Source organism: Callionymus lyra, chromosome 5 (genome assembly GCF_982586985.1).
Source record: "Callionymus lyra chromosome 5, fCalLyr1.hap1.1, whole genome shotgun sequence".
Taxonomy (NCBI): domain Eukaryota; kingdom Metazoa; phylum Chordata; class Actinopteri; order Syngnathiformes; family Callionymidae; genus Callionymus; species Callionymus lyra.
In genome coordinates this window covers 14,135,048-14,161,525 of record NC_141822.1, presented here as the reverse complement: position 1 = coordinate 14,161,525, position 26,478 = coordinate 14,135,048, and the positions used below count along the sequence as shown (strand labels likewise).

The 26,478-nt window shown below is 38.2% G+C and overlaps 1 protein-coding gene across 4 annotated transcripts in view; it reads left to right on the top strand.

Moving 5' to 3' along the window:
- grin1a (glutamate receptor, ionotropic, N-methyl D-aspartate 1a) overlaps window positions 1–26,478 on the top strand; it is a 43,437-nt gene continuing 16,959 nt past the window's right edge. Inside the window, exons 1-11 of one of the 4 annotated variants that reach the window (XM_087791051.1) lie at window positions 1–599; window positions 9,379–9,513; window positions 11,306–11,482; window positions 17,993–18,055; window positions 18,831–18,928; window positions 21,114–21,235; window positions 21,902–22,076; window positions 23,756–23,900; window positions 24,438–24,524; window positions 25,866–26,001; window positions 26,286–26,413. In XM_087791051.1, the coding sequence (XP_087647177.1) occupies window positions 351–599; window positions 9,379–9,513; window positions 11,306–11,482; window positions 17,993–18,055; window positions 18,831–18,928; window positions 21,114–21,235; window positions 21,902–22,076; window positions 23,756–23,900; window positions 24,438–24,524; window positions 25,866–26,001; window positions 26,286–26,413 (1,515 nt within the window). In that variant the 5' untranslated portion in view covers window positions 1–350. The remainder of the gene's footprint in view (window positions 600–9,378; window positions 9,514–11,305; window positions 11,483–17,992; window positions 18,056–18,830; window positions 18,929–21,113; window positions 21,236–21,901; window positions 22,077–23,755; window positions 23,901–24,437; window positions 24,525–25,865; window positions 26,002–26,285; window positions 26,414–26,478) is intronic. The other 3 variants (XM_087791054.1, XM_087791053.1, XM_087791055.1) reach the window with 3 other exon arrangements.

Sequence of the window (26,478 nt, the reverse complement as noted above, 5' to 3'; positions counted from 1 at the left end):
GCGTGCACATCTGTCAGCACCAAGGACAGCGGAACGGAGTTGCACAACGAGCGCTGAGTTCCAGAGGAGGGTTTGAGGAATTCTGACGCGGTTGCCATGGAGGTCCACTCTCCTCAGCATCGCAAGTGAATTTGGGTTTTTCATCATCCTCCCCTCCACCACCCGGACCCCCGTCACCACACCGCCCACATCCACCACTACCAACCAAAAACCCAAACCCCACGATCTACCCCGCACCCCCCCCCCCGTGAGTCGAGCTGCTGCCCACAAACGGATCGAGCCGAGCCGCCACCGGGTGTGAGAAGAGGGACCGGGCTGAGTGCCGGTGCCGCCGTCTGCTGGTGCGAGCCATGCGCGCGTTTCTGCTGGCGGTGCTGCTCTCGTGCTCGTGCGCCCGGGCCGGCTGCGAGCCCAAGATCGTCAACATCGGCGCGGTGCTGAGCCACAAGAGGTACGAGCAGGTGTTCAAAGACGCCGTGACCCAGGCCAACCAGGTCTACGGCAGGGACAAATTCAAGCTGACGGCGATCTCCGTGACGCACAAGCCCAACGCCATCCAGATGGCTCTGTCGGTGTGCGAGGACCTGATCTCCAGCCAGGTAAGGAAGGAAGGAAACGCATGCAGATGCTGGCGATGTTGGTATTTCATCCGCCTTTTTTTCATTCAGCAGTTTTTTCTGTTCGTCCAACATTTTTTTTCCCTGTGATCTGCAGCCCAGCCATTTGTGCAGTCCCGCCACTTAGACCATTTTAATCCTAATTCATCAGGGAATAAATTCACTTCAACTATGACAAAATCCACAAATGGATTAAATGGTTTTTAATTGTCTTCCTTTGTCCATTGAGGACCTCATTGTTATCGACTTTTTTTTCATTGTTACTCTTCATTTTAATCCTAGTGAATCTTTTCTTTTATAAGAAAGATTCCCGTAATTCTTTCTTTTATAAAAAATAAATAAATAAATTCACAGTTTGACACCCAACAGAAAGTCATCCCAGAATTCCTTAAATTCCAACATTGAGATTAATTGATTTGTAAACTTTTTTCCATTTAATTAGATTAAGTTATAATAAAAGTTAAATATTAAGATGTTCTAATGCAATTGGATAGAAAATGGTGAGATATATCATTTAATGAACTACATTTTGGATTATTATTCTATTTGTTTTCATTTTTTCCACGCTTATGATTTTCAAAAAGTCCTTTTTTTTTTCTCCCTCGTATGAGGAAAAAAAAGGTGTTATTATAATCAGAACATGCTAGTTAATACAACAAGACACGTAAGACAAAAACTGCCAATAAATACCAATAGACATAGAATAATCCTGTGGAAAGAAAAGGCAATAAAATAAAAGTATGAATTACAAATTCAATTTACTCAACTAGTGACGAGCCGGACAATAAACATAAAAGGGTCGGATGCACCCGAGGAATTGATAAGCTGCAATTTTATCATATTTTTCTTTTTGTGGTTTTAAATCCAGCAACATTTTCTATGATATAGATTTATTGTGCTATAAATTACTCATCGGAAGATGCCTGCGTATTCACAGTGAGTGAGTCACTCTAATCCTTTATTGTCATCTCTTGAATTGAAATAGAGGGATGTTTAATCTAAAATAACTCTAATTTAAATGAACTATTTTTATTTTAAACAAAAATAAAATTGGACTAAGATGCATGTTAATTATAGGTCTTCTTTATAAAATGGAAATTTCTATTATACTCCTAATTACATTCACACAAATGGTTTTTTTTTTTGGTTATTATATATTTTGTGTAAATATATTAGAGCATATCAGTTCCATCAGAATATTGAAATTATTTGAAACTTTCCCTCTTCAAGATTGGCTAAAGGTTTGATCAAGTGGCTCCGTACTTTGTTAGTATTGTCTGTTGGCACCATTATACCAACATTTTTACATTGAATTATTGAAATCAGAATACCAAGCTGTATCTGTTAAAAGAATACATTTATTTTGACCATTTTAATTCAGTTCAACCATTCAATCGCTGCACTCGCTCGTGACTTTCTAAGTTATCTCACATCATCCGAAAGAGAAAACGCTGTATCGTTTTTTCTTCCTCCCTCGTCCTGTTGCCAAATGTCTCGTCGAAGCCTCGTCCGTTTTAATTGATGCTCGAAAAGATCAGATTTAATCGACCGTCTGCTCCACCGACGACCTTTACCTTTTTTCAGCCACGAGCTCGGACTCGTCCAAATTCACCCTCTCCGCCGGGCACAGTCCACACTTGGCCCTGACCCTTTATATTCCCCAGCGCAGTTCAAAAATAGGCTTCTGGTTTCTGGGCACGTCTCGGATGAAGGCACAAGTCTACATTTCAGGATGCACAGCTGCAGAGGTAGTGAACTGAAACGAGCGCAGTGAGGAGTGAAAATGGTCAAAAGGTCCTTTTTTTTTCTTTTTTTTGTACTCCGGGAAGTGTAGAGTATCACCATCGGTGTTCATAACCCAATCTTCCGTGTGGTCAAATATGCCAGGTTACTCTGATCACCCAGATGTGTAGCTTTTTTTTTTTTTTACTCTCTCCCTTCAAAACATATTTGCTCTGACACAGGCCACAAGCGACTCATCAACATTCTGATGTAACAATGCAGCATGAAGAGGTGTGAACTTCCTCTCCATCTCAGATTCGCCCACACGTATAATTACGCTTTTCTGCCCTGAAAAATCAAGCGAGCGAGCGACGACAACAACAACACCCTCCGACTTCTTGCTCCTGTCTCTCGTCCCCACGCTCATCACGATGAGGCTAATTGATACAGGCTTGCAGAATAGTTCTGTCACATCCAGTCCGGGATCTCATTTGCACTCGACTGGACGGCGACCCAAGTCGTCGAGGTCACACAGACTCGCAGCATAAAAAAAAAAACTAAGAACGGCGTGGAAGTTTTTTTTTTTTTTTTTTAGATGAGACTCGCCTTCGGGCGAGTGCAGCCAGTGAGAAGGAAAGTGTGCAGCAGATGGAGGAGTCGATGCCTGCAAGCTGTCCTTGGAAGATAGGCCTCGTTTCTGACCCAGGCGTACACGAGCTGCACTTATCATCCTCGTCTGCATAATCGCCGCAACTTATTATGTTTCTTCTGCCACGACTCTGTCCTTCTTCCCGAGAGCCGTCGGGACAAGATTCAAGTTTCGGCAAGAAAAGCGCTCTTTAGTTTTCAAGTTGTGTTTCCAGGGATGCACCCAGATGAAAATTCTCGCCTGGAACCCAAAACCGAAACATAGAAATATAGTATTATGCTTATGGTTGATACCATTCCATTGTTGGGTATTACTCTCATGCTCAGACCCATAATGCACTAAGATTTAGAAAATGGTGAATTGTAATACGTTTTACTACTACTACTACTTCTACTTTTTATTTTTATGTCTAGAATAATGATCAGAAAAGTAGATTTAAAGTAATATTTCACCCCAAATTAAAATTGCATTTTCTACTCAACCTCATGTTGACGAAGGGCTTGGATTATTTTCAGAGAAATCAGTTCATTTTTAAAGTTATAGGCAAAACTTCCAGGACCGGAGCCAACTTTTCTTCGTCCAAAAAGACAAACCAAAAGACATCTAAACACCTCCATACTCCTCGTCTGTAACGTCCCTCTTGCATTGAAGCCTCGACATGAGAAATTGTTCTGAGAGAAAAGAAACAAGTTTATATCTTAAGATGTTGTTTGTAGCAGAAGCTAAAAGGCTAGCATGTAGACATTCTGTAGTGTTTCCTGTTCGTGTAGCCTGTTAGCATTTTAGCTTCTGCTACAAACAACCTTAAAACGTATAAGTGGGACGTCACAGACGAGCAGTTTGGAGGTATTTGGATGTTTTAGGTGTCTTTTTAGTCGAGGAGGACGAATAAAGGGAGCACGTTTGGCGACCGTCAAATGAACATACATTTCTTTCTATAACTCCGAAAAGAAGCGATTACTATAAACCCAGTAAAACTTAATTTTGGGGGTGAACCATCCCTTTTAGTTGCATATATTTAAAAATGTACGGGTAGGAATACTACTACTACATGGTACATTCTTTGAAATGGGCAACTGTTGAGAGATGAGTTGATGAGTTGAGCACGTGTTTTGTGTATTAATTTGTACATAGAAGTGAGTAGTATTCAGCGTTTTGCACTTCCTTAAAATATATCCTAAGCTCTTGAACGCACCCTAGCAAACCCCATTGTCATTGAATGCATTGAAACGTCACAATGAGTTTCTTCGAGTCTTTCCTTCACCAACAGTGTTGATCTATAAATGTGTGTAAATGCAAGAAGACCAACAAAATCCTTCCAAAAAGTCACAAAGACACCAGTCAACGTAAGCACTTTTGGTTTGAGATCCCCCCCCGGGTGGAGGAGCATCTTTGTGTGACGGTGATTGACAGACGGATCACTGCAGCATCTTCAGCCGAGACAAATTCAGAGTCAGCATCTATCAGGCTTGAGCGTCCTGGTTTTCATTTTGAAAACGGCCGAGATCAAAAGGGCTTTGATGTGGAAGCTCTCCGGTCACCTGGTCAGCGGTAAAGCTGGCGCAGTCGCAGGCTTGGTTAAAATCCCAGCTGACATGGGTTGAAAGACAAGCTGCCAAAACAGCTCACTCACTGTCACGGACGATTTAGAGGCTCCAACTGATAGACGTCCACTTTGGTGATCCTCAGGTTTGCTGGAGAAGCACTATGAGGTCGTGGAGGTCACGTGAGGTCCTTGATTTAAAACAAAAACAAAAAAAATTGGTGGAGAAAAACCTTTATCTAATAAAATAATGTTCATGATCTCCTTTACGAGTAAATATAACTATTATTGCAATATTATCATTTGAATTTTTGATGCTAAATCTAGCGTAGCTACCTATAGCATAGCTAACTTGCTACTTCAAATAAACACCCATCAGCTTTCTATGAAAATCCCATATACATTCTTTCTTTTTGAAAGGTTCCTTAAGATTCCTGATGTCAATAATCTTTGTTTCATCATGGTCAGGCTCCTCCTTACATCACTGATCTGATCCAGACTTACACCCCAGCTCGGGCTCTGAGGTCTGTGGATCACAATCTGCTGACACGGTTCAGGACCAGAGGAGACAAATCCTTCCAGGCTGTTGCTCCTAAGCTTTGGAACAATCTTCCTCTCTCTCTGTGTTTGATCTACTGACTCCTTCAAGAAACATCTTAAGACATTTTTATTTGTTCAGGCTTTTCCTTGATTTTCTGAGACTCCTGTGTTGTTGTCGGTGTTATCTTGACCTTTAAAGTATATACTTTATTGAATATTGTTTTGATTGTTTACGCACTTTGTGACGCTGGTCTGGAAAAGCGCTATACAAATTTAAATTACTTACTTACTTACTTACTTATATTAAACACTAGCATCTTCCTAGGTCATTTAAAAATAAAATTGTGTTAAGAAAAGTTCTGCCTTGTGGGCCTCGCAAAATGAGTCAGCCAGCCGTATTTGGCCCCGATCCCTTGTTTGACACCAGTGACGTGCCTCACCTGCCATCATGATAAAAAAGATAAAACAGTAATTAATAATTTAATCCGATATGTGTTAAATACGCATATTCGATATGATTCTAAACTTACATAAACAAATGTAACTTGGCACAGAAGAATGTCATAATGCAAGTTTTGAGGAGTTTTTTTTCTTTATTCCTCCGATCGGTAACTGTTGTTTTTATTTTGATCAATGTCTTCGTCCTGATTCTCTTTGCTATAAAACATATCTGGCCCGTAGGAGTCTGAGGGAAATGTTAAATACAGCAAGCTCAAAAATACCCAAAAATACCTGCTCTAAATAAATATTTGCCCCAGAAAGTATTTATAGATCTAGGGCAACGAGACCTTCACTTGAGCTAAAGTCGTGCCCTCAGTTGTAGAGTCATAAAAACAGAGATGAAGTGAAACCCCAGGACTTTAAAGTCTGAACTTCTACTGAGAATGACAAAGGTGCAGTTTAAATACCACAAAAATATAATCCATGATGACTTCACTTATTCTTTTTTTTAATTAAAATGAGAATAATTAAAGATAAAAAAAGACTGTTGAGCTCAATTCATCTTTAGCTAAATGTTTAAATAATGGTTTAAGCTATTATGTCATCTATATATATTTTAATAATCAATATAAGTAATAACTATGCTTTAAATACTAATATATTTAAGAAGAAAAACTTTCACACGTCCTCCAAATATGCGCAACTATCGAAGTAACAAGCCATTACTAGGCTAATATTGAAAGAGTAAAATAGTCCCCATCGAGCAGGAATGAAGCTGGAACTTCACTTTGTTTTAGATGAATATTTATCGTCTCTAAATGACTCTAGAGATGTTTGTTTGACAGCCTTCAACTGCGCCATGAAAGATTGAGATTCCAAAATAGCCGAATACAAAAGAAATGATGACGGATGAAGAGAAAGAACATCCATAATAAATCATGTTTCTGTTAGTTAACGCTGCATTTGTCTCGCAAACTCTCAACAGATTCAACCTAATTTGTTTCTTCCTACAGAACTTCCTTGAATCTGTTCAGTTTTTCTCTGATTTTCTCTTTGTCGTGAACCATTCATCGTCAGCGACCGTTCAGTTTGACGTTTTCCGCTGATGGAATTGAACACGAGCAAACAATTGATTATTGATGTTGCGCCTCAGGACATCTCTGAGTGTAACAATAATTGAAGCATAATTAATGTCAACTGTGTCAGATTGTTATTAATGTTTCATTCTTCTGGACCAACTGTGACATTCTCCCCGAGCATGCTCCGATCTATTAGTCACTTCTCGTGACAGGATTGGCAGCTGCAGTGCAGGAAGTCTGGCCTGTCACAGCAGTTTTTTTTTTTTTTGCCAGACAAAGAAAGATGGAACAGTTTTTATCTGCAGCAAACCAGACGCGATATCTCACCGTAACAATGCTGGGAGTCCAAAAACCGAGGCACGTTAATCACCCACAATATGTTGGGAAAAAAAAAAAAATCCTCTATTTATTTATAGGATTCCACTTTTTTTTTCAGTTGCTTCTGTTCCTGGCACTTAATGTATTAATAAAGATGTGAATGAAAGCACTTCACAAGGTCTTCACGGCCGTAAGTGAATCCGCTCAGAGTAGTTGTGAGAGCCGATGCACAAGCGGGGTCTTATTAAATTTAGAACGGACCCTCCAGCGGGTCAGGAAGAGATAGATTCTCTGAATGGGCCGTTTCCGTGACGTTGTTAGAGGCCGTAAAGTAACATCCGTCACATAAACAAGCAAACCCGCTGAAGCGTTCGCTTATTCATGCAGGGGGAGAGTCGGTTATTTTTTTATTTGACTGGCTGGAATTAAAAGCAACATTCATTTATTTTCTGTTGCTTATAATTTAGGGCAGGGCTAATGAACTTGATCTGACAAGGGGTGTGAACAAAACGTATATTTATTTATTTTTGTGAGGAAGTCTGATTGTGACGCTTTAATTCTTGGAGGTTTAATCTATCTTAATTAAATCTTATATCTTCCATTAAATTCCTTTCAACATAACCTGCACTGCTATCAGAGGTCCGTAAAATCTGTTCCTTATCTTATCTAAAACACTAGCATTTTGTACGTCACAGTATGAAAGTATGAATATGGTAAAAAAAAAATTGAGTCAGATTTGGCCCCCCCAGGCCTAGACTTGGTGGCTGGGCGTCATTTGAATTTGGGGCTGTGGAGTTGAGACCCCGCACAAGCTCAGGGCACCACAAAAAAAAAAGGAACGACCCAGATTTCCCTCCAGCGGGTATTGAACCGGCGACCTATGGTGCAGCGACACAACAACAAACCACTGTGTTGCCCAATTATCGTTACATATTCATAAATGACATGTTTTACCGTCGGCTTTTCAACGCCCCGGTGCCTGGAGTTTGACAAGCCTGGACTCAATACAGCGGCTAGATGAGGATGACGGGCGGGCAAGGTCACCCCCCCACACACCCACCTCCTCTCCTCCCTCCACAAAGAGGGCGATAAACATGAGCAGAGTAATTATAGATCACGACTACAGCAACTCTCAAAGGTGCTGGAACATATTTTGGACGAGGATTATTTTCTTGAACATAATCACAAACATGGCGACTTATCTCGAATCAATTTGGCACAAACAGACCTTTGGTTCACTGGAGGATGTAGACGAAGAGCATTTTTATTTTTTTTGAGTTAGGATTATACAGGATTTGATCTTTTGGTTTGATAAATTAGCACAGCAGACATCAGTATGTGAAAATATTTAAGTTTAAAATCATTTTGAAATTGAGCGTGGCGTACCACAAGGCTCAATGCTAAGACATACATAGTTTCTATTATGAACTAACAAATGGTGTTTTAGGGGAAAAAAATATTTTTTAAAGATCATAAGACTTTTGTAAAATGTGGAGATACCCCAAACATGTGGAAAACAAATTGTAAACAATATGGTAAGCCTTAAAAAAAAACACTCTTCTTTCCTTTTTTTAATTTCCAGATTGCCCTATTGACAGAACAATATTGTTGGAAATAAATGTAAACACAGAATAGGTTGGTTTCACTATAGATCAGGGGAGTAAAACTCACACAAGGAGCCAACATTTTATAACAAAAAAAAAGGATTTACCAAACTGTCAACAGGAAATGTATGTTTTATTACTGTCTTGTCTTTTCATTCTCAAAGGCTCAATTTATCCTGATTGCTTCTATTAAATTCCCATCCATCAATTTAAGTCTCACTCTTGTTAAAGTCCTGGTGTGATTGTTGATATCCATAATCCCTATTTCTTATCTTATTTTAAAAACATACATCTTGTTTGCAGCATAATTATTATTAGCACCAGAATGCTAGTAGTTTTGTCAGAGGCCAGAATATGTAGCAGAGCATATGTTTATGTTTATACCTGAACAACCATTTATTTCTGTTTATTTTTGTTTAAAAGCAATGTATGCCTGATTTTTCTCAACAATGTTTTTTTTTCTTTGTTTTTTTTGTCATATTATGAAATGCACCATGATTGTTTTAACTTTTATTTTAGTGGAATCTGTCTATTTGTGTTGGTATTATACATCTTTTTTTGTCACTAAAAAGCCAAACTTTATAAGTCATGATATAAACATAAACACATTGATGTACTTCTGAGCAGACATTCCGACATAAAATACCTGAGGAAAGGAAATTAAACTAACCACTAACTGATTCAAAATAATCAAAAGTTGGGTTAAAAAGTGAAACTTTTGTCAACTAATGAGACTGAAATAAATAACAAAACTATATTTTTCTTCTATGTTTTGAGGCAGTTCTTTGATCTATGGGCTGTAGGTCCAGACAGAAATAATAAAGAAAAAGGTGTCCAGGATGATTAAGTGTTTGTGTCTCTCCAGGTCTACGCCATCCTGGTGAGTCACCCTCCACAATCCAACGACCACCTCACCCCGACGCCCGTCTCCTACACCGCAGGCTTCTACCGCATCCCCGTGGTCGGGCTCACCACGCGCATGTCCATCTACTCCGACAAGGTGAGCATTGAATGGCGGCGCTGTGAAGATCCGTATAATGGGAGTCGGAGAAATCCCCCGGGGCTGGGGGTGGATCTTCACCAGCCTCTCAGATGAAACATCCCGTCGGCTTCCATTAGCGGCGCCGTGATTGAAGATGTTTACAGCTCCAATTGAAAGGCCGCCATTAATAATATCATTGACCGCGGTGATGCGTTTTAATGCGCATCATCAGTTGCTGTCGTTAAATGTGTAAACGTGGAGTTTGATTGATGCATTCAAACAAGTCCAGGATGTATAATTAAACCTGTTCATCATCCCTCACTTCAGTGACTTCATTGTCTCAAGACGAAGGAGACAAAGCTTCGTGTCGATACAAAAATAAAGACGTACATGGTGTTAGTAATATTCTCAAGGCACATCCTTTATTTACTTAGAGCGACATTCAGCCTTTTGTCCAGAACTTGTTAGTCCAGTGTAAAACACAAACAGAACAAATAGTGTTTTGACACTTTTAGAGCCAAGTAATATGTGATGATTCGTACTATTATCGACTCCAACTAGATAAAATTAATGATTAGATTTATTTATCTGTTAGCTTAATAACTTGAAAAAATGTTTCTTGGAATTTTTCAGGAAATATTATCAATAGGAAAAAAATGTTGGTGGTGTCCAAAGGTCCCATCTGGATTCATGAAGGTATTGCAGGGATGTTCATTCACTTGTATGGCTTCTCACTGCTGCTGCTCATGAATAGTTTAAAACCACCCAGAAGAACAACTAGTAAACTTTACCTAAATAAGAAACACAGAAATATATATATATTTTTTCCTTTTTTGGTTTATGCTACTTTATGTTTTAGGGTTGCTAGATTAGATGGCTAGTGTTTTGTGGATTCTAGCATACTGCTAAAATTAAAGTTTAGTTCTGGATTTAAGCCAAGCTGAGGTAATGACATTTTTTTGCCACAAGCCAGAAGTTGATTTATTTATTTGTTAGTAGGCTGTGTTTTCTAATTTCACTAAATTCAAAGTTTACTTACTCCTCTAACAAATCATTTGTGGCAACACTAATACCACAATCTCTTTGTAACTAATATTTCTTAAGGCCTTTATCTTTGTTGTAACTCCAACAGTGCAATATCAGACATGACATTTTTCCTTAAATGATACATCACTGAAAACATATTTCAACTTTTTAAGGAAATCCTTAAATACTCTTTTCAAGAACTGCAGCAATAATTTCAGTTATTTGTATTCATAAGTCTATTCTTTTATAAATTATAGCATAAATAATTACTTTCTAATTTTCTAAAACTAAAAACACAAAGCATTTTCTAGCAGAAACAACTATTTTTGAATATTTTACATAATTTTTATTGTGTAATGGAAGCTATTTAGCTATTTCAATAGTATTTTTTCTGTTAGATACATAACTTTACACGTAAAGGAAGCAACTCATTGTGGATTTTTAATTTCGTCTGTAATGGTTGAAACTAATAAATAAATATGATTTATTACCGTAGTAAAATGTGCATTAGTAAGTAGAAAATGAGACCAGAATAGACCAGATGGACTGTGAGATTTGCCTGGAGGCTCAGCCCTTTTGGATAATGGTTCTCCATCTGCTCCATCTCTGCAATTAATTTCATGCCTGATTATTTTCTAACTTGATCACAATGAGACTCTTGAACTCTATCAGTGGGATATTTATCCTCTTGGTACACTTTTGAAACAGACTAACAAAAAACAGTATTTATTGATATTATCTTTCTAATAAGTTGTCTTAAAATAATGTTATTTCCGTCTGGCAGAGTATCCACCTGTCCTTCCTGCGGACGGTGCCCCCCTACTCTCACCAGGCCCACGTTTGGTTCGACCTGATGCGAGAGTTCAACTGGAACCACATCATCCTCATTGTCAGCGACGACCACGAGGGCCGGGCCGCCCAAAAGAGACTGGAGACCCTGCTGGAGGAGCGGGAGACAAAGGTGAGATGCTCCGGCTCCGAGCTCCACATCCCAGAATGTGTGTGAACATGGGCGCACACGAAAACAAACGGAAAAAAAAATCCTTCTATGTATGTAACTGTTTCTTTTCTGTTACGTGGCCACATCTCTTTCTCACCATTGTGTAACGTTGCTAACATTCCTGAGAAACATCAACAGCGTCTAATGTGGTCTAATCTGAAAAGTTTGTTTGCTCATCGTCACTTTGCTTTTCTCCATAGTCCAAATCTGTCTATCCACATTGGGAGCCAAATAGTGGACTTCAACACGGGGCTCTGCAAACCATCATGTCAAAGTCTGGTTCTTAAAGTGATAGTTCACCCAAAATTCTAATTCCACTCATTTTCTACTCACCCTCATGTTGACTATGTGTTGGGATTATTTTCGGAGTAATCTGTTCACTGGCGACTGGAGCTCAGTTCTCATCGTTTTAGTATTCGTCCAAAAAGACTAAGACCTAAAACTTACCTCCATACTGTCTGTCAAACTGAGCCTGAGAAACCTGGGTGTTGTATTTGACAAAGACAAAGATATTGCGTTCAACACTGCAATAAACTGACCAGAAACTGTTTCCTTCAACTGAGAAAAATCTCTGAATTTAGAAAAATGATGTCACAACACGATCTGGAGTTTATAATCCATGTGTTTGTGTCTTCTCGTTTAGACTATTGCAACAGTTTATTTTCGTGTCTAAACAAGAAGGAGCTGTCTCACCTGCATTTAATACAAAACTCTGCAGCGAGAATTCTCTTCTGCTCTAGTAGGAGAACTCACATTTCTCCGATCCTTAAAACTCTGCATCTGCTGCCAGTTTCTTTCAGCATCAATTTTAAAATTCTGCTTACTTTCCAAGCTATTCATGGTCAGCCCTTTGTGACCCTGGTGTAGATAGGTGCTTTACAAATAACTATTACTTACTTACTTTAACAACCATCTTGTTGTGACAACTTGACAAGAGGAATATTTCTGAAAGTAAACAAGTCTATATTTTAAACTTGTTTTAGCAGAACCTCGGTTAACATGCTTCTGTCAGGTAAGGAATCTGACTTAAGGCTGTGAACAAGGACAACGAAGAGACATCAGAGATGAGAAATGGTTTAAAGTCACAACAATTTTACTTGCAAGGAGAGCTTAATACAGAACCTTCTTATTGCATGTCCCATACATTTCCTTTTTGAATTGAGACGTAGCATTGTTTTAAAACACAAGCAATAATTAACATGTAAATACCTATGCTTAAGAAAATTTGATAACGCACTCGAAACACTAGCTCGGTATTTTTACACAGACAAGAAACACTAATATTGCAAGAGCTTCCAATGTAGACAATAGCCTGGAAGCTTTGGTGAAAATAACCCCAATCCTTAGTGACATGAGGGTGAGTAGAAATAATTTAGAATTTTGGGTGAGCCATCGCTTTGACCTGCCACTTGTTTCTGTTTACTCTGGTTTTCTTGTTGCTAGTGTGTTGCATCCATCTTAGGTGTTTGTATTTGGGTCACAGAAGTGCTGATGCCTTCTTGCTGAAGAAAAAAAAAAAAGATAATTGCAAGTGAGGGGCCCATTAGTCTGGAAGACAAAAAATAGTTCAGCAATTTTTCAAGTCAACTGGAGGCTTGGAAAATATGTATCCGTTGGGCTTTAACATCCTCAATGACACGGTACATGAAACTCTCAAATAAGAAGTGGGAAAAGGGTATATATAAAATTGTATATATCTCAAGCAGGAGTCACAGTTATAAGGAGGCATATGGAGTGCTTTGAGTGTGATCTGATAGCGAGAGATACGAGTTTTGAGCTCCTATAATAAACAGGATCGAGCCTTGATCGTCACCATCTTATCCAGAAATCACAAACTGGCACATGTGACGGAGAACTGAGGGAAATCTGAAGCTTTTGATTGGAATCCAGGAAGCCTATTTGGACGCGGAGAGTCTGAATGTGAGGCCGACTGTGATCCTGATTGATTTACAAAACTCGAAATGTGTCTCAATGGAAAGCAGCTGCAGCTTTCAGAAAAGGTCTTTGAATCCAGAGTCGAATCAATGTGCATTTATTGATCTGTCTTTGAAAGTTGATCTATGATGGTTCACGTTGTGCGTGTTTTGTGGACCGAAGTTTTAAAATAGGTTCCTCAGAGTATTGTGTAGTAGGCAGGTGTGTAAGACAGTAATAGGTTTTTAAATTACAAAAATGTAAATACATTGTTCGTTGGCTCTCTGGGCCGATCAAATTTATTTTAGGCCGCTCTATACCCGGTCGTAAAGTGATGAATCGGTTAATTAAACAACTAAATATGCTAATTTCGCAGGCATTCGCAGTGACGTTTAAGATTAACTTTGGCACAGTTTAGAACCGACTCCAGAGCTGTAAATCAACAGTATGCCAAACCTTTGGATTAAAAAAAAGGAAAAGAAAAGGAAGATTGGTTAAAGTCTGGCCATGGGTATTAAGTGCTGCGGTTACATGATTAATATGGCCACTCACCTGTTGAGACGAGAATACAGGTGACTGACTTTATCCGTCACTTTACTGGATGTGCACTGATGTTACAGTGTGTTCAAAATCCTTGATGCACAACATGATAAATATTCAGAAACAGTAACTTTACAAGTTATTTTCATCCTCATTGCTTGATAGAGACGTTGAATTGTTAATGTTACGATTAACAACGGATTGTTTTGACCTGATACACTTCTCTGTCATGGTTTAACCACACAAGTACTGTAAATAATCGTGATTCAGAAAACTGACTTGCATCAGATCGCTTCTAATTGAAACTTATTTAAATCGTGAGTGAATCGTATCAAGATTTGTGTCGGATTACCATTCGAGTAGCAGTAGGTGTTTGGCTATCGGGAGTCAATGATGTTATCGACAGCAATTCTTATCCGTTTACGAGTTTACAGCTTGATGACCTCAGCAGATGACCTTGTCTAGTTAACACCATCCTCTGTCACTTGAGTTTGAAGCGGTCAGGATCAGGAGACCGACAGTCAGATTGTGGTTCAGGGTGTCGGACTGGAGATCTTTGAAACGAGTTCCATTATTTCAAGGTTTTCTTTACAGGATTATCCTGGTTATGGAAAAGGTAGAGCTTGAGAAGGTTACTTGAATAACAAGCCTCTAAGATACAAAGATGGTGTGAGACAACTGTAGAAAGCTCAGGGTAGGACCAAGTAAAGGAAATTTATTTTATACTTATTTTCTTATTCTTTTTTAAGGGCAACTAATATGAAGTGTTGAAGTTATGACTTTATAAAGTTCTACTCGTCTGAAATGTCGACGAACGAGAGGTTACAAGAGCCTGGAGTCTATTATGCCTCCTTACTGGCTTCACTCCTCCTCCAGCCAGCTGTAATCAAGCCCTGCTTTGTTTATACAACGAGTCCCTTCGAGGTGGATACTTCCGGGATTGATGACATGCAGTGACAAACCTCAAGGTTCAATCCCAGCAGAGTGGGTGTGGTTGTGTTGAACAAGATTTGATCTCCATTTATAGAAAACCCAGATTCAGCTGTTTGTGTCCTCCTGGAATACAACGCGACGGGATTATGACAAAGCAGCGTCTTTTTGATCCGTCGGCTCGGGAGACTGGCTGTAAATTTTGTCTCCGTGTCTTTGTCACTTTTTATCTTCCTTCGTTGCCCGGTAGTTCTGCTCGGTAGCAGTTGATTTACATAGTATTTTTAGAATTCATGCGGCCAACCAGTCACGAGGGAACCACTGTCACCAGCAGCAGAGCGGCCAGACACGCTGGGCCACACCGGGGAAGCAAATGTGACTAACACAACATGAAATATTAACGCCGGCTATAAAAATAGGAAAAACACTTTTCACGTTTTTTTTTTTTTGTCTTTACGTTATGAAGCTCAGACGAGCTCCTGTCACCGGCCGTGTGTCCGAGGCGTCTTGTGCTTCCACCGGAGCCGTGATTCAGATTTGAACTTCTCACATCGGAGCGTCGCGATTCCGTCTGAACGCGGTGACTAAGGAGCGTCTCCGGGGTGGATGTGTTTGTCGGCCAGGATGTTGTGCTGATGGAAGCAAACTGTGGAGGCAGGGGTTGCACTGTAGGTGCGGGGGGGGGGAGGCAGTGACTAATGTATTAGGATAAGAGTGGTTGGGGGGGTTTGACTGCCGTCTGAACTGTGGCACAGATTTTTATAACCACTTTTTTATTTATAAACAGGATTTTAAATCAACTTCACTAATAAGTGCAACGATTTAATTATTAAAGAAATGAACAAACGGGAGATAAAATATTGGTTTAATCTAATTTTCTCTAGATCAAGTTTATAGTATAGTTTAACCAAACACAATATACGTTTATCAAACTATATATATCAGGAAGTAAAAGTCTGATAGTGATGTTGTATTTTTATTCTTGGAGGCTCGATCTGCCCTAAATACTGTATCTGTTCATCAACTGTCAGTTTTACTCCTATTTGAATTCTCTGCTTACTGTTAACATCAACAATCTGATCCTTATCCTAAATTAAAGACTTTATAAGGCACATTATCAACTAGAATATTTCTCTTACCGATAATTTACTTGGTCAAACATCCGGCAAAACAAATTAATGTGACTCGGACGGGCTGACGTTGACACACGGCCATGAATAATATCATAACCCTAATAAAGATAATAAATGAAGATAAAATACATTATTACTACCTCGTCAGCCGTCATAGTTTAGACCGTTTTCCCATCATGAAGAGAAGCACATTTCTCATAAATGATATAGTCGGAGTCAAATATTTATTAGTAAATTGTGCAACTCCAGTCTTATGTATTATTACTATGACAGCCCTGGTTTGAATATTTACTTCACATGTAATCGTGTATTTATGTGCATCAATGTAGCATCTGTCTCGAGTCATCGTTCCGTATGATTTCAAACTGTTATAATTCAAGGGGTGTTGAAACTGTGTAGTTGTTGACTTTCCTCTCATTCATCGTTAACCATAGATGCATGGAAAAGAAAAATCACTGTGATTTGTTACAGATAAGATTACATCCTAAACTCATGAAAACATAAAAACAACACTTACATATCCATGTACATGTTAATTAGCATCACTCAAACCCACGTAGGGATCAAGGTCAAAAGCAAGATCTGACAAGGTGCTTTTTTTAATTTGGTATTTAGATAGGATTCATTCAGCTTGACCTCACCTCCCCTTAACACGGAGGTTTCAAGTTCTATCCATCTATCATACAAGGTTTTGTGTCTTTAACAGCAAGTATCTCTGATTAGAACCTTGTCATTTAAATCTCCTCAACCAAACTCTGCTTAAATACCTTTTACTTTTATTGAATGATTTATATTCCTTAAATCTTCTGACATTGGTTAAATGTTTATCTTTTACGCAGTAAATAAACATAATAGTGCATACATTACATGTATAAATCACTAATAAATAGTATTATACAATACTTTTTTTTATGAATAATTATAAATAAAAAACAAATGAAAAGAGCAAAAACGAAAAAATTAAAATAATAATGATAATATTACTGATGATATAATGTTAAAATAATAAATAAAACATAATAAATTATTGTAAATATATCAATATATAACAATAAACATTTATGACAAGTTGAACGCTAGATTTTTAAATGCAAACACTATAGAAGTACAGAAAAGTGGAGGAAAAAACTTGATAGACTAGATAGAACTAGATAGAAACATTTTCATCATTTTTTTTAATGCTGGCTAATTCTCATTATCTTTATTAGATTAGATCAGATTAATTCGACTTAATTAATCCTTCTGGAATTCCATCGGGAAATTGGGTTTCCAGTTCACAGCAGACGATCATTTTATAAAAACAGGAACAAAGCGCAAATAAAAGAACAAAGGTCAAAGGATGACAAAGTGCAAATATAAATAGCATAGATCAAAAGAAATAACGCAAAGAAAAGGATACAAATACATTATTATTAGTATTATTGTACTGTTTCCTTTTTTTGTAATAATTATTGGATTATGTATCAATTAATCTAAACAAGCATTTATTATTATGTATTATTTATTATGTTAAGTCATACATACCTGTTAAGATTTTTGTTTGTCTAAAAATGTCTAGATTAAGAGTAAAGAAATGGTAGCAGTGCTAGCTGCTATCATTTTGAAGGTGAAATAGATTTTAAATGTGTAGGTCGGTTGTGTGTTGAGAATGTCTTTAAAGAAAAGGTTTGTCTGCGATGATTCCTCCAGAATTTCAAAGCGGTTCTGTTCGGTGTAACGCCAGCCGGCGTGAGTGCAGACGAACGCCGACGCGCTAAATATTAACGACGCTCCCCGGAGCGGGCGTCTAGTTCGGCGCAGCCGCCCTGATGTTCTTTGCAAGCCCCGATGTTAAAGATCCCAATTTGAAGCAGAAAAGTGGAGAATTGTTGGAATGCTTTACTGCCCTCCATTTTCAACTGTTTATAATATTTTTCTGTGTCTGCATATTTTCTCTGTGCACATTACTCATCAGAATAAAAAAAGGAACTATGAAAACCTCGACCAACTGTCCTATGACAACAAGCGAGGACCTAAGGTATATTTGCATGGTCAATGCACGCCGCCCACCAACTTTTTCCAAACGTAGCCACTAGAAACCAGCCCGAACCAGACACCGGCCGACCCAGAAACACCCCTCTCTTGGTAGCACGTGTTTCTTTTGACCCTATGATTTTAATTGAAAAAAATGATTTTTGTTTTGAAGAAAAATCTATCATTTTGGAGACAAAAAGAAGAGCGCCCCACTGATTTTCATTTTATTTTTTGATTTCCTCCTGCAAAAAACAACAACAACAACAACAAAAAAGGAATGCATGTCCTGAGAACACACTTACACACACTCTTGAAAGAGAGTTTGCAAGTCTCTTTGGAGAAGCGCTAGAGTGAAACCGATTCCCAGATGCTACGTCCTCCTGTTCTGTAGCACCTCCCCAGTTTTTCAGCAGCTTTTTTTTTTTCCGTTGGGGGAGAACGTCTCCTCACCCCCTCCTCACCCGTTTTTAGTTACTGGTTGCATTGACCTTCTTCTTCCCTACCTAACACATGCACGTCCTTCTTTGGAGCCTTGATAACCCTCAGTTTGCATGCCAACAAATGCAAAAGTTTTTTTTTTTTCCCCCTCAAGCTTTTTATTAATTTTTTTCGTTCAGCCGGTTCCCCCTTCCCCCCTGGATCGCCTTTATTTTTTTTATCTGTCTCCCGTTCTTTAAATTAAAATGGGGCAAGATTGATCCAAGCAGGTAACGAGGCAGCATGGTGTCCAGGGTGTGGAGAAGTAGCTGGCTTGACCTTTCTTGTTGCCCCGATCACAGGCAGAGAAAGTCCTCCAGTTCAGCCAGGAGACTAACTTAACTGCCCTGCTGCTGGAGGCCAAAGAGCTGGAGGCTCGAGTCATCATCCTGTCGGCCAGGTGAGCTTTCCTTCCTGTTCATTGATCGATTAAAGGAGAAAACTACGTTTTTTTAAGTCTCTACAGATAGAGTTTGGGGAAAGAACGAGCTAACTTATTTTTCTAAATAATTTGACACTTTTTGATTGCAATGAGCTCTATTGGACAGCAGGTGGCAAACGTGATAATGGAACTCCCTTCCACAGCATATAGTAGGCGAAGAAGAGTTGTTTGTGCATGAGATGTAGCTTTTGTATCTATCTATCTATTAATCTATCTTTTGGATTAGTGTAAAAAAAATATTAATTTAGAAAATATATGGAATTATATCAGAAAATAATGGTTGAATTTAACATTTCAAATGATGAAATTGAAATTTTGTTGGTAAGCTTCTTTTTTTTTTAATAATCGAATTGAATAATGTCTTTATTCAAAGGTTGATTTCTCTTTTATTCAATCATTTAATTCAATGATTTGTACATTTTAATGGTTGTTTTATTAATCATTTAATCATTTATTTTAATGTATAGTTTGAATTTAATATTCAAATTTTGATCATTCAAAAATAAATTGTCTAAACGTAATATTTTTTAATTCGTAGTCTGTTAAATTAAATATAAAATGTTGCTAAAATAAAATACTAAGAGTCTATAATTTTGAAAACAAAATGAATTTTTATTTCCATTTTTTCTAAACAATTCAAAGTTTTGATAAAGAAATTGTTAAAAAAAAACAAAGAAGAACATTTTCATAAACATAGTTTAAAAATTTTGAAACAGTAAATTCAACCATTCAATATTCTGATTTTATATTTTTAAATTCAGCAAGATAACTCCAAAATGTTATATTCATTTACAATATCATTGAGGTTAGTTGGTTATCTAAAAACCTTGGTGGAGGTAACTACTGTGGATTTTGATAAACGAAAGTGATTCGTTACACATTTATAAAGGACCTAAATATCCCATAATCTTACTTTGAATTTGTCTATTTGTCTATATATATATAATTCAAGTGTACTAACCAAAATCTTGATGTTTACAAAAATCCATTTAAATAACCTCTCGGATAACTGGATAGCTTCTTAAAGTGCTCGAGAGAAAGAGGAAAAAAAAAACGTTTACGCTTCACGTCCTCATTACGGCGTTTGGCCCAGGGCCCGATGTCCATTAAGTTGAATTCCCAAAATGCACTGAGTCAGTATTCAAGTCCAAAAAACAAACGCTTTAAGGTCACATGAGACATGAAGGGGACGTTAACCTCACAGATGAACCATCACGTCATGTAAAGTGACTGACCTAAGATGAGCGTTCTTACGTTTTCTTCATCTCGCTTCAGTTCAGTTTCAGTTTCTTTCAGTCGTGCATTTGAAATCAACAGTAAAATAAGCAAATTTTACCTTTTTCTGAAGAAAAATGGTCAGAGATAAGCTAGGCTTATTCAAGCTTGCCTACTATATGACTTAAGATACGCTATAAACTTAAAGAAAACAAACATTCACATGAAAATACACATAACTCCCAAATAATCATTTTATTGTATATAACAAATGAAGTACATTATTTATGTTTAAGATCAACACTACTCTACAGCTGAGCTCCTTTAAATGAAATACATCTTCTTTTAACTTCTTTTTATGCTTTTTTTTCACATTAATTTCTGCTTTAAGTCTATAAAAATGATTGTTTTTTTGCTTTTAAAATGTATTAGGATTATTCTATTAAAAAAAAACAAGTCTATAAAATTCGAAATATGAGAATTATTATTATTATTAAATTTTTTTATGAAGCGAATGGCTCATTTTCGTTCTAAAACAATTTAATAAGTTGTTTTTTAGTAATGTAGATCCCTATAATTCCACACAGTTAAAATTCATTCAATTTCATACATTTTCTACTCACCCTCATGTCAACTTGGGATCTTCGTAAGAGACTTAAACACATTCAAATACCTCGATACTGCTCGTCTGTCACGTCTCCCCAATATCAGAATTTATTCGGACTAAAGATGAATAAATTGTATTTTTGAGCTTGTTTGTAGCAGAAAAAATCATTACGCTAAATGTAAACTTGTGATTTAACATGTCTTTGGTTTCATTCAAGGCTACTATTGATTTAGAAAATTTAAATTGTACGTATTCAACATGTTTTTTCCCAACTATGTTTCGGTCGTAACCCCTCCATGTGTTTGACGAATGACTCCCCAGTGAGGAGGACGCGGCGGCGGTCTACAAGGCGGCTCGTTTCCTCAACATGACGGGCTCTGGTTACGTGTGGCTGGTGGGCGAGCGCGAGATGTCGGGTAAAGCCCTGAGCGAGGCTCCAGACGGTACGTTGCTCCCGCGGGGGAATGGGTTTCGGACTCTCAAGTAATTTGAATGGTTTAAGACGACCATGTTTAAAGGGTTTTTAAAATTGCTCCGTGCGTGATAACAGCACTAACGCCATGGTTTCCAATGAGTTGTGAAGGGACTGTGGTTTCTCATGTCTGGTAGAATGGTAAGATGAAACGGCACAAACTCGTATCACCATGTTTGGCACAAACGTCGAGCGTCTGTCTGCACCAGAGCACAAGCAAAACCCCCCCCAGTTCGAAGCCCCTGTTGTCCTGTCCGTGTCCAAACTCCACTGAGGCTTCGTCCAGAAGTCTGACGGACCCGGTTGCAATCAGAAAACTTAACTGAAGTTGGATTGACCGTCCAGTTTAGAGACACGCTGTGTTAGCTTAGCGTTTCCAGGGCCAATCCAACTTCAAGGGACCATTTACACATGCTGTAAAAAAGGAGCTCAGCAGCTTTTAAAAAAAAAAAGAAAAAACGTCTCCACCCATCATGTCGGTCCACGCAGCTGACGCCTGACCTTTTTTCAGGATGTCTAAAACCAAAAAGGCCCCATTAAGTTTTTTCCCCACTTTGTGGATTGCAAAAGGATCCAGAGAGGCCGCTCTAGACCCGAGTGAGTGATTGTCACATCTCTGGACCCCCCCCCACCGCAGGTCTGATCGGCCTCCAGCTCATCAACGGGAAGAACGAGTCGGCCCACATCAACGACGCCGTGGCCGTGGTGGCCCAGTCCATCCAGGAGCTGTTCGAGAAGGAGAACATCACGGAGCCTCCCAGAGGATGTGTGGGCAACACCAACATCTGGAAAACAGGACCTCTGTTCAAACGGTGAGAGTTTCTTTAACCGAGAAAAGATAAGATAAGATAAGTTAAGAGAGATACAGTCTGTCAAAACATACTCATCAATGTCTTGATACTGTCACTTTGACCGTTGGCTTTCTTGTTTCAAAGTTTATCAGTGGTTGAATTTAACATTTTAAATGGTGTTTTTTATGGATGGATGGATGGATGGATGTTGATGGATGGATGGATGGATGGATGGATGGATGGATGGCTGGATGGATGGATGGATGGATGGATGGATGGATGGATGGATGGATGGATGGATGGATGGATGGATGGATGGATGGATGGATGGATGGATGGATGGATGGGTAAACCAAGACTACAGAAAGAATGGTGGTGAGATCAGGACTATGGAAATATAATTTAATTTTTAAATAATTTATAAGTTATATATGATAGAAATTATATAAAAATTTCATTTGAACATTTTTAAATGAAGGAATTCATCACATTTTCTTATTTCTTGGTGGCACTATTATATATTGAATTTTAAAGGCTACGAATTGAGAAAATGTATATTAGAATTATAGAAATTAGAATTAAAAATATATGTATAAAAATATTTTTAATTATTCAATAAAAGCCAATTAAACCTTTCAATAGAGAAATTACAATCAAAATCAGAATAATATTTTATCAGTACAGGGTTTTCACCAATTAGGAATTTATTTTGTTAGTGTTGTACAACATTAAACATGAAATAAAGTCTTAAACATGAAGAAAAAAAACGGTTAAAGTATTTACCCAGTGCAGATTAAGAAATGAAAGTGAATGTTACTATAAGTTTGTTTTCAAGAGTCTTATTGCCAAGGGTGAAAAAATATATAATTCAATTTCAAATTTAAATTTTGAATTAAAAGAAAAATAACATTTCAACATTTAAAATATTGAATTCAATGACATATTTCCAAAGTCTTGGTCTCACCACCTTTTTCTTGTGGACTTGCTTTGGGTTTTAACTTGGTGGTCCCAAAGGAAGCCGCTGACTCTATGTATCTATGTATCAATGAACTAACCGGTCACATCAATGCAAAAATAAACACATCCCTCCACACTATTCTCTGCAACGACAAAACATTTTAGCAGCTTTAACAATACAATGCAACATTTATACGGTGTAGTTGAACACCGTATAAATATTCTACAACTCATAATGGTACAATTACATTTTAAATTATGTATTTACTTCATTCTCGTCTTCGCCCTCGCTCTCAAAAAGTCTTCATTTTGGTCTTTGCGAAGCGGGTCTTGACTACTTTTCTTAAGTTTGCCAAACATTTTAAAATATGAAAGGAAAAGTCACTTTATGATGGTTTTCCCAGCATCAAGGTATGTAAGTAAGTAAGTAAGTAAGTAATATTTATTTATATAGCGCTTTTCCAGACCAGGGTCACAAAGCGCTTAAACAATCAAAACAATACTCAATAAAGTATATACTTTAAAGGTCAAGATAAAACTGAAAACACAGCAGTCAAACAGCAGTGTTTAACATAAGACAGGAAATGTAGATTTTGGATTTTCCCAATAATAATAAAACTGAGGTTGAAAATCTGTATTTTTCTTTTTGGTCTTTATAATGACGCCCTTGTTTAAGGCCTTCACTCCAAGAATACTCTCTGACATTTCAGCACTCATTCACACTTGTTTGGTTTTGGTTACAGGGTGCTGATGTCGTCCAAATACCCAGAGGGCCTCACGGGACGTGTGGAGTTCAACGATGACGGCGACAGGAAGTACGCTCACTACAGCATCCTCAACTACCAGAAGAGTCGCCTGAATCAAGTCGGCATTTACAACGGAACGCAGGTGACCGGCGTCGTACATCGTCAAGGAAAATCTGTAATAAAATATTTCCGTCCTGCTCGGTTCCCAATCCCAGCGCAAACATCACACGGCGTTTACTAACGGTATTTTATGAGCTTAAAGTGTGTGTTTTTGAGCCGAATCCAGGCTTCTCCAGTGAATACCTCTTCCCCAATGGTGACTTTGTTTTTTGATTAGCTTCGGTGCTTGGATGTATTTCAGTGAGCACACATGAAAAAGGTGTTTCTGTGAGCATATGTTCTTTTTTCTCTCAACTCTCGGTGCTTTAGTGTGTAATTACTGCTCCTCAGTGGGTATTTGAACCGCGCCGTGGTGGTGATAATAAGTCCACAGAGCTGTCAGGTGAGATCAAGAGGCCCTTTATTGAATAAAAAAAAAACAACAAAGTGCAGTTATATAAAAGTGACTCATTAGCAGGCGATCGCCCACTGTGTTAAGGTCTCATCCTCGGCAGGCCTTCTGTCATCACTCAGCGATGATAAACGGCATCACGTGAGCGTCGGCTTCCCCCCCCCGCAGGTGGTGATGAACAATCAGCGGAAGATAATCTGGCCGGGAGGAGAGACCGAAAAACCGCAGGGCTTCCAGATGTCCACTCGCCTGAAGGTAAGACGCCTTCAAGACCCCCCGCCTCTGAGGACGTGACATTTTTTCAGTCGACTCTGGATGGGGACCTGAGTTGATCCACTCCAGTCGGGGTGGGTCGCCAGTGCTTGGCGTCTCACGAGGGAGGGCGAGTGACTCAAAGTTTAAAGAAGCGTGAAAGGGATTTGTCCATCCTGAATAATCTGGGATTGCCAAGGAAGGAAAAAAAGTGAACCTGGCAAGTAGTCAAAATAATCCTCGTAACTCGTGGATGAATAACAAAAAAAAATATCACGAGTTCAAGTGAAAATCTTCAATTTTTATATTTGAAACTTTCCTCGGCAAGGCAAGTCAAGCATCATGGAATGACTTTAAACCCGAATCTCCTTAATTCAGTGGGATTGTATCCACGACAGGCACAGAAGAAGATCCTAAAAAAAATCTATTTGCCAAGCAGCTAATAACAGTTACAGAATGATCATTCAAATGTGGCTTAAACTATTAAAAGATCAACCTCTTCTTGGTGCGTGTGTGTTTAAGAATTTTTGTATTTGTTTCCTTATGTTTAGCTTCTTATCCACACGACATATATTGCATTTAGATTTTCTTTTGCTCCTGTTTGCATGTTTTTTATTAATTCATATCAAACTTAAACATAAAATTAACATTTGGGGAAAAAAAGGAGAATCCATTAAATTTAAAGATGTGTTATTTAGGGTCTAGAAATTAAACTTCGAAGTATGAGATATAATCCAAACTGTAAATAAATGTATTTGTTTCCCTGTAGTTTTGGTCCTTTGATGGATATCAATATAACCATAAGACTATTTATTGCCAATAAATTAAGGTTTCGTGTCGTAATATCTGTAGATGCAACTTTAATAAAGAGAATAGAAAGAGACAATATTATTTTATTACATTGCAACAATGTCCAATTAAAAAAAAGGTTATTACTATATTTTACTATATGTTTTACTATTTTTAACAATGCAATTATGTGTTTGTTTTAAGATCTTTTTATTTCTTATCTCTGTATGTAATGGTTGTCCTTTTTTAAATACAATTCTATGCATTCAAGAATTATTATTAAATCTACAATTAAAGATGTGTTAAAATACACAAGCAACAAAGAACTAACAACCATTTTTCAATATATATGAAGATATTTTTAAACACCTTTATTTATTAAGATGGTTTTCTTCTTCATATATTACGCAAAAAATGCTATCATTGTGAAGGCGAAGATTTTATGTTTGGAACTTTATTCGATGAATTAAATTCAGAAATCATCTCTCCAGAAGTGGAGTTAGAATATATCTTTCTGTAAGTTTGTTCACCCATAGATGGATTCTCTGGTTGCAGATAGTGACCATCCACCAGGAACCGTTCGTGTACGTGAAACCAACCCAGCTGGATGGAACCTGCAAGGAGGAAATTACGTTGAATGGAGTCTTAATTAAAAAGGTTATCTGCACTGGGCCCAATGAGACCATCCCAGGTAACAAATCAGGGACGTTCATACTGTGATCGCGCTGTCACTGCAACCATTTGGAGATGCATACATATATGTTCAGTAGGTATCCATATATGTATGCATCAAGCTACGTGTGTCATTAAGTGTGTGTGCAAGTGTTGGGTGAAGACTTACGTCATCGGGGGCTTAACGTGACCAGCATCACTCCGTCTTGTCTAAGGGCGCCGCCTTAGCTTTAGCTTCAAAATTTTTCGCCTCAACGTGGGATCCCTGTTTTTATTTGGAATTTGCTCTTCTCTCCCCAACAGGACGCCCAACTGTGCCTCAGTGTTGTTACGGATTCTGTATCGACCTCCTCATCAAACTGGCCATGACCATGAACTTCACCTACGAGGTCCACCTGGTCGCTGACGGGAAGTTTGGGACCCAAGAGCGAGTGAGTGAACAGAATAAACTATGTCACGGTTTGAATGGAGCGGACCGTGAGTGCTCGCTCAGCCT